At 39.5% G+C, this 9,320-nt stretch overlaps 1 protein-coding gene across 1 annotated transcript; it reads right to left on the reverse strand.

Moving 5' to 3' along the window:
- Positions 1 to 1,827: 1,827 nt before the first annotated feature.
- Positions 1,828 to 9,090, reverse strand: pex19 (peroxisomal biogenesis factor 19). Its single transcript, XM_034702395.1, has 8 exons — positions 8,886 to 9,090; positions 7,551 to 7,639; positions 6,829 to 6,991; positions 6,657 to 6,742; positions 6,402 to 6,572; positions 6,148 to 6,318; positions 5,466 to 5,510; positions 1,828 to 3,424 (listed from the first exon to the last, which is right to left on the reverse strand). Exons 1-8 carry the CDS (start codon positions 8,947 to 8,949, stop codon positions 3,338 to 3,340), a joined length of 876 nt encoding a protein of 291 aa, XP_034558286.1. The 5' UTR covers positions 8,950 to 9,090; the 3' UTR covers positions 1,828 to 3,337.
- Positions 9,091 to 9,320: the final 230 nt, after the last annotated feature.

Raw genomic sequence — 9,320 nt, forward strand, 5'->3', positions numbered from 1 at the left:
TAAGATATTACTTCATTGATCCCGTGGGGGAAATTCAGTTGTTACAGCAACCCAGACATAAGTACAATCAAGAAAGAGTTCCAATTAGTAAAATAAAAGGAGTCAAATTAAAATAGATAATTAAAGATAGAATACAATTTAGATACAATGTGACAAAAGAAGTTTAGATTAATACAAATGTTACAAATGGATTAAATAGCAGTAATTACAGGCAGTATTAAAAAAGTTTCAGTAGTAACAGGTGGACATGGTGTGATTATGGTTGGTAATGGCAGATTACGCAATACAATAAATAAATATGTGTATTTAATATGACCTAAGTTGTAGTAAACAATAATAATGTAATACAACATAATATAATATAGCAAGAAGGGGGGCAATACTATACAGCATTTTTTGAAACTATATGCTGGTAGGAGCAGAACTGGGTCAATTTTGTTAAATTGAAGTCCATGTGTGTTTATTAAACATGCAGCATCTATACTGCCATTATATTTACATGTTTGATTTTTACCATTTAAAAGCCCTAATTATAAAAAAATACTAGGTATTTAAGGGCTTACAATAGTTTGACATGCCTTCAAAGCAAAGTAGAGATGCTCAGGATGAAAATGTAGACACTTGGATATCATAAGTACACAAATGAGGTAACTGCCTCTGCTGATTATTTGATCACAAACTGTTCAGTGAATGGATTTGATTTGATCTGATCAAAAACTCCTAAATATATTTAAATTGGATCTTGCAGAGGTTGGCCTGTGAATGTTATTTGTTTTTATTCCAGGGTGGAATATGTTTTTAGTTGTTGGGCATTGGAGTCAGTCAAGAAAATCCTGAAACACAAAACTGGAAGTGTACTTACTGTGTTTTTCAGGGTTTTCGTCATCTGCTTTTTCCCACATTGTTTTCAGTGTGGTAAAGTGAAGAAGGACCAACAACAAAAACTTGACCAGGGAAACAAAACTGAAGTCTCAAAAAAATGAGTGGACCTTGACACTTCCTAAGGCAGTTTTTTTATCCTTGACTTCGCAAAAAAATAAGAAAACAACAAAAAATATTCTCTCATTTAAAACTAGAATGTAATTATTTTCTAAATGTATAGTCATATTTTCAGAAAACTGCTTGAGTATGAACTTCCCAACTATGTGACAGAATAATAACAAACTACCCTAGTCTACATATTATTGATGCATGAGGCTACATTCATATTTGCAGCTTGTCATCTTATATCATTTCTTTTTTGTTTTAAAATTATGTTACAGGGCATGTTTGCCCTTATTTGATAGGTCAGTTGAAGACAGACAGGAAATGTAGTGAGCAGAGAGTGAGAGAAAGACATGCAGCAAGGGGTCAAGGCTGGAAATGGAACCTGCAACCGCTGCATCAAGGTCTACAGCCTCTGTATATGGGGTATGCGTCTAAATTGCTAAGCCAACGACACCCCAAATCATTTCTTTTGCCAACTTATTTATGCATAGATACTGCAGATTTCTGTAGTTAATATTATATTTTTAATATAATACACACCCATACACCCACACACACACCTGTGTTTTATACTTTTGTCTTGATGCTTTTTATGTTAAGTTTGATATATTTTCAGTTTGTGTACTGTTCAAACATTATTTCTTTAATTTAAAATGACCAAAGAGCCTTAATCTTTATATCTTACACCTTTGGTATCATATCAAGCTGATTTTGAAGTAAAATTTTACTCTATAATACAATTTTAAAACCATCAAACATGTAAAAACTTACAGTACCTGAATACGTTTTCTCATATTCAATCACTCATGACTACTCCCACTCCACAACAACACAAAGCGATTTGAATCATATTATTTTATTTCATATATTTACAAAACAAAATGGTAGTGTCAAACATCAGGATGCATTTCATTAACCGTGTGTAGGGCATGTTTACATCGGCCTGAGAGTTGAATGGATCACACCCCTGCTGAACCCCCCTGCAGTGACAACCACGGGCCTTTATGGACCTCCACAGCAGCGACCCCTCAGCCGTGTTCCACGTAAATCTGCTCTCGCTTCAGTGCATGGCTGACTGAATCCTTTTACAGTAACCTTTTATTACACAGTTATTGATGAGCTGCTGGTCGTGTGAATTCTAGACCTGTCTGTACAGTCACAGCGCTTAATTTTGTCTATTGGCATTAGCAGCCGGCGAGAAGTGGCTGCTGGAGTAAACAAGCCACGGCCGAAATGTGTTAACATCAGGATGTTTTTACCCGCCTTCTCTGGAAAGAACATAATGTACTTTTAATGGAGGGTATAGTATATTTGTGTAAATAGGTGGTAAACAGCTCGTGAATACCTCTGAAATTTCTTCCCTAGCAGGGACCCCATACCAAAACAACATCACTCTGCACATTAAACACACAGGGAATCACAAGGGAAGCACTTTTCACAGTAACGCTACACTATAATGATCACTGTAACCACAGCAAAGGCATTCAGGAATCATCATCGCAATCACTTTATGTTCATACTGCGGGGACAGGAACAGGGGACGGGTCTTATTTTATTGCCATGTTAGTTGGCTGGATTACAGGAGGATCCTTTAACAAGGACTCCTCTTTAGTCTCTTTTAGTTTTATAAATAATCAACAAATGTACACTTGGTTAGTTTCATCTTCCTTACATGTTAACACGTGATTAGCTCTTCATTTACATCCTATACAGGCTGTACAGAAACAGAGGTGTGTAATTAATGAGGTACCAAAGAATCATCACTACCTTGGTGAAAGAATGGGATGAGCCTACAGTTTTAGAACAATGATCTTAAGTGCTCGGATGAATGATATCAAAACTTTACCTTCTACTGATGAGGCCTAAAACAACATCTTAAAAATCATTCTGCAAAGGCACTGTTTAAACCCGTGAAGTGGTGTGGTTGGTTTTAACCATGAGGCTAAACAGTTGAAACAACACAAAAAACTGCAACTGTTGTTTTTTTCGAAATAAAGGAATGATGCTAAAATAAAAAAGTCAAAGCGCTAACGGCAACCGCTGACGGGCTAACGCAGGGATGAAGTGTTCTCAGCTGTGCGGTCAGTGATTTTAGGCTGAGGAGTTTGTGTTTGTGTGTGAACTTCCTGTTGGTTTTCCTGCCTCCTCCTGATGTTCCTGCACCCACACACACACACACACACACACCTTCTGCTCAAGGGAGAACAGTGTCAACAGTCCAGTTCTACTCCTGCCTCACGTTTACTTCTCTCTCTGTCATCCCCTCCTTCCTTTGTTGCTCGACTGTCTGACGCCCACACAGAGTGACCCTCTGGCTCCAGTGCTTCTGATGGACCGCACCGCCACCTCATCACATGATGGAGCACTGCTCTGCCGCCCCCGCCCCAGGGCCTCCTGGGAGATTGAGGGACTCGATGTCGAAGTTAAAGCCAGGAGGCTGGAGGGAGAGAGGGAGATTCAGAGATGGACAGATTTATCAGTCATCAGGCCAATTGACAGCATTTTTAAGTAATCGCATCGGCCAATGCCTGTGCTCACATCGTCTTTTCTAGATGATAACACGTTTTTATCATTCTAAATGACAGCCTGTTAAATCTTTGACAGTTACTGGCCAATGTCTAATATAAATTCTGTTATAATGAATAAAATAATGCAGTTTAGTATTGATTCTGTTATAAATATCACTCATATTAAAGAGGTAACCAGAGTTTCCTTTTCCATCCCAGAAATATTGCCAAGATAAGATCTATCCTGTCGTTTAATAATGCTGAGGTTCTCATTCATGCTCTTGTCTCATCCAGGTTAGAACATTGTAATGCTCTTCTGTCAGGTTTGCCTAAGAAGAGTTTGCAGCAGCTTGTATTCTGACCAGATCATGCAAACATGAGCCCATAACTCCCATGCTCTCCACTCCTCATTGGCTGCCTGAGCAGATTTCAAGGTGCTGCTGTAAACGGCACTGCACCCTCATATCTCACTGACCTGGTGAACCCATATGTACCTTCTTGGACACTTCTTTCCCAGGGGACTACGTGTTCCCAAGGTCATAACAAAAAAAAAGGTTGGCATCGACTTTCTGGAACAGTCTCCCTCTTGATATTAGGTGGGTATGTTCAATTGAGGTATTTAAAGCAAAGCTGATGACACACCTGTTTACTGATGTGAATGATTCCTCAGGTTGTACATTTATTTGATGCCCTGTTTTATGGTCTGTTGTGCACATAGACTGTATAAATAATGGACGTAGTATCTGTGACTTCACCCATCTGTTCCTGAGCTCTGTTTGGAAGCCAATCGTCTGTGGGAGCCAAATTGGAAATGGTGAACTCCAAAAGAGTGTGACGTAAAGAGGCGGGCTTTGAGCCTCCTAGCCAACAGCTATGTGTTCCCGCCTGTCAGTCAGGTCAGTCATGTCCTTATTTGGGCAAAATCTCATAATCTTAAAATCTTCTGAACCATAGCGTCAGAAACAAATTCACCCCCCGTACAGTGCGTGCCAATAGAGAAATTAGCGACGTAGACCCAACCCATTTTATACCAGGCTGTAAACATGTTTATTAATGCTGCAAAGATCGTCTTTTTTGAATTGGTGTGTATGTGGTTTCTGGTGTTTCTGCAGCCAGCCTCAAGTGGATTCTCGATGAATTGCAGTTTATAACACTTCCGCATGGGCTTCATATTTTGAGACTGGAGGTTGCTGCTTGGTTGTGTATTTGAAGCTTTTTATATGTTGTTTTAATGTTCTTATTATTGTCATCTCTTTTAGGCTCTGAATTTGATTGAAAGCACTCTATAAATACATTTATTATGATTATTATTATGTTCTGAAATCTATAGATCACCAGCTGTATTTCACTATTTCATTAACTAATTAAATTCCATCTAAAAATGTTATCAGATTGTTATGTGCATGGAATAATGGAGTTATAAATGACTTTGTTTTTGTAACCCTAATATCTACCTTGTATTTCCATATTTTAATAGATGGTTGGACAGAAGTCCATTAGTCCATTGTTGCAACATTTTACTGAGCCAAATATTTTTCCACCTACGTGTATCTAATAAAATGTTTATTGAAGTTCAGCAACTTTGTTTCTCACTTTCTATTATCATTAAATTGTTGTATCATATCAAATACAAAAAAAACAACAGGTGGGATCAGCTTTGTGTCTCAGCCATCAGCCAACCTGCTCTCTCATTATCTGCATTGGATGTTGGCCTTTAAAAATCCGATTTTGGTTGGTCCCTAGTGAGACTGCAGTCATGCTAGGCTCATGTGAAATGACATTAAAATGACAAAACCTCTTTAAATGTGTCCTTTGTCAAAATATTTTTCAGTACTGTTAAAACAGAGGTCGTCCTGCATCATCAGACCCATCTCTATGATTTATGCTCTGTGCCAGTGACAGCGGCTCAGGCAGACTAAAGTCTGAACATTAAGCTTTTATGTTGTTGACTGAGGGCAGCAGGGAACTCACCGTGTCACCCGCCAGCTCTTTGGGAGGTTGGCCGAGGTCTTGCAGCTGTAAATAAAAACATTACAGTGAGATATATACGTTTATAATCAAACAAACAAGGTCTTTGCCTCTGACTGTGTAAACATGGACATAGTCTCAGTGATGTCACCTATTGGTTCCTGAAACAGAGCTATTAAGTCTATTGATGGCAATCACTTTATTGGAAATGCTGACTCAACCTACCTTTCTGTCAACCTAACAAGAGGCAAAGAGTTTGAGTTGACTCGGGCCTTTAACCTCCTTGCTAACAGCTGCTACGAGTCTGCTTAACAGTCAGGCCAGCCACGCCCCTAAATCAGCTGAATTATTCAAAATTGGTAGCTTTAATATCTTCGTATAGAAAAATTCACCCCATGCAGTGTGTACAAAAGGAGAAATGGGCTCATCAGACCCAACAATGTCCAACAATAAGACTAACTATAAGCTATGCTGTCAAATGATAATGTAATGAGTTATTTATCTGCATCATGTTAGCTCTTAAAGCCACAGCAGTGTTTGAAGCGGATTCATAATCTAAATATTCAACAAGCACAAAGCAAAACACAGTTCAACAAACCTCTGAACCGACCGAGTCCTGTTCTTTCCCAGACTTTTCTTCAAATTTCACCATCAAAGAGCCAAAAGTAAAATGCGATGAGTTTACCTTTTGCATCAGATCCATAATGTTCTCAAACGTGCCGTCTTTTTCCTCTGCTCCCTCCTCCTCCTTCTCGAAGTGCTTACAGATGTCTCCCATGATTTTTGCCTGCTGGGTAAAGCGCTGGAAGTCCTCTGGGCTCAGGTTTGGCTTGTTGGTGTCCAACCACTCTGGGTACTGTGAGGGTCAGGGACAATTATAAGCCACACTTTGAGGAGAATCTGGAGAACAAAGTAAGTGCTTACAAAGCAGATACAAACCTTGGCAGTGATCTCTTTGAGAGACGGATACAGCACTTCTTTAGAGAGGAGATTCTGCATGATGGACTGCATGATGGGCAGGATGTTTCCATCATCACTTCCTTCACCAGCCTCATCCAATCCCAGGCCTTCTAGAGCCTTGACAAGGTCGTCCCCAGCCAATCCTGACGACTGTAAAAAATAAAGATCATCTGAAAACTGTTTCCATCCCACTTAAAAGTTTGATTATGATTAATTTAGTCTGACTTTACCCACCTGCAGGTTGTCTGCGTTTTTGGCCAAACCACGGAGGGTATCTTTAAGACAGGAGGTGAATTCTTGTTGTGAGGCTGTGTCAGTGCCTGAACAGAAAACACAATAGGTATTCAGGCTGCAGGACCAAAACAGCAAACATATCTGAAGAACAGTATATGCAAATGAACCTTACCAACTTTGCCTGCAGCCTCTGACAGTTTATGAAAGTGCTGCAGTAACTCGGGCTCCTCATGGGCTAGCTCAGTCATGGCCTTCTCCCACTCTTCCTTGGCTTGAGAAGCCATTTCACCCTCAAATAAACTCTCAAACAGTTTGCAGTCTTCAAGCAGGGGCGGCTACACAAAGGAGAAAAAACTTTAAAGCACCCTCTCGACAGTTTAACTCAAGAGAATTGATCAAAAATAGACTCCTTGGCATCAGCTGCATAAGCCTCTTACACAATGCAATGCATCAACAGCGCCAGAATGAAATCGCACCATCACTGCGCCTTTGTACTTACACATTGATCCCAACAACAGCACCACATACACACACACTCAAACATGCACATACACACGGCTCTGTTCTGCCGTTACATTGTCACGTATTTTCCTGCATCTGTTACTTCCTATGACTTTGCCTCATAATTCTACCTTGGTGTGTTATACATCGTAGACGAGTCATAACAGGGGTGTAAATATCCTGCATTGAAATGATGGTACGTACAAGTGTATTGGCTGAAATGAATAATCTTCACTATAACATACTTGATTCCTTCGCTTTAGTTACTTTCCCCAAAACATCCTCTGTTGTTGTCACAAAATTTGAGGTTTCATCTTTTTTTAACATACATAATACACAACAAAAGAGAATGCAAAGGCTGAAACATCAACACCACACTAACATGACACAAACCTTCTCTGGACCACTGCTGGCTGAGGAGGAAGCTGCAGCAGGCTCAGGAGCTGGAGGGACCGATGTTTTGTCAAAATCATCCAAGGCACCTGTAACGAAAGGAAAGTCAGAGATAAATTCATCTGCAAACGTGTGTCCAGAACCCAGCACTCTGGAAGCCCCCTTCACTGTTGTCATTCAACAAAGTCATGTTTCTCTTTTTGAAATGACAAATTTGCAGTTTTAATGAGATTCACCAACAGGTGAGGTCACTATTTGTGCAAATGTGCCTCTTGCTGAATTCTTGTGTGACTTGTTGAACCAGCCGTTCAGGGCAGCCTGCAGTCTTCTACCTCACAACTCAAAACTTTGCCTCAGTTTAGTATTGAAATCCAAAATTTTTACTTAATGGTTACTTTTAAATTGTGGGGGAAAAGGCAAAATATCACCTCTTTTTAAAAAAAACCCACACAGCTTTCATACAATTATATTGAAAAACTTTGCTGATTTCTGTCTTTCGGGGTCATTATTTATGATTCAGAACCACAAACTGACTGTAAACATCTCATATTGAGTGTTTTTTTCATACTGTGTGTGTTCATAAAATCCTGGTGCAACTTTATCCGTGCAATAACTTACCTTACTATTGATTAATAAGATAGAAGTGTAGAAGTATAGTGTATCTGTTATGTTTGCTGCCTTTTATTTTCTATCCACTTTTATCATTATTATTTTACTGTAAGTACATTGTTGTATCATATGTCCCGTGTTGTAAACTGCTGGAACAAATAATTCCCCCAATGGGGTTCAATAAAGTACATCTAATCTAATCTAATCCAAATCTCTGTTAGGGACTGTTCTCTTTTAGCTAAGTGTACTCAATAATTCTACATTTAAGGAATCTCTCTCAAAAAAGAGCAAAATAATACGCAGGATAAAGTGCAAGGCAGGAACATAAAGGCTGACTGCAGCACTCATTTCACCAACATCTTAGTCTCCATGTTAAATCACAATGTCTTATTAAATCTGAAGCCAACTCGTTAAAAATTCAAGGGCAAAGGTTTTCAGTCTAAACACCGCTTGGTTACTTTGGATCACAGCTTCATGAACATAACAAACCACAGGGGGACACAGTCTGATCCAGTCTGCACCGTATTTGATTGATCTGGCGCATGAAACCACAAACTGTCAGCAGTTATTTAAGCTTCTTGTCTATATCTGGAGCTGAACCGGGAGGTCCTACCAGGCACAGAAGCTAACACAGAGAGCCGGTTCTCCAGACGTGGCTTTTAAACCCGGATCAAACCGTGTCAAACCACAGTAGGGCCGCTCTTAAATCTTCATGTCATTCCTTACTGTCCAATAACTCGTCCAATTCTGCATCGTGTCCAGTGGACGCTTCTCCAGGTCCTGTCGCCATGATGTTACCTTCTCCAAACACCCCGATGATCGAGTCCCCGAAAACTGACGTTTCTGGTTGTTAAAAATGTCGCAGAAACTATGACGTCATGCAGAAATATGTCAGTTGAAATCTGGCGACTTCTAGTGGCAGGATGTGGAACTGCAAGGAGAACATAAACAAACGAGGGTCAATGATAAGTGACTTTTAAAAATACTCACCCAGCTACTGATAAATGCAGTTTAACAAAGAACCAAACACAACTTTGATATTATTTACAAATTATTGCTGTTATGAAATTATGGAGGATAAAAGCAGTACAAATTTTAAGATTAGTAGAAGACGATGGACTTTCAGTACGGTAGGGGCTTTTATTGTTGCCACTACTGAAA

Source organism: Notolabrus celidotus, chromosome 15 (genome assembly GCF_009762535.1).
Source record: "Notolabrus celidotus isolate fNotCel1 chromosome 15, fNotCel1.pri, whole genome shotgun sequence".
In the NCBI taxonomy this organism is placed as follows: Eukaryota; Metazoa; Chordata; class Actinopteri; order Labriformes; family Labridae; genus Notolabrus; species Notolabrus celidotus.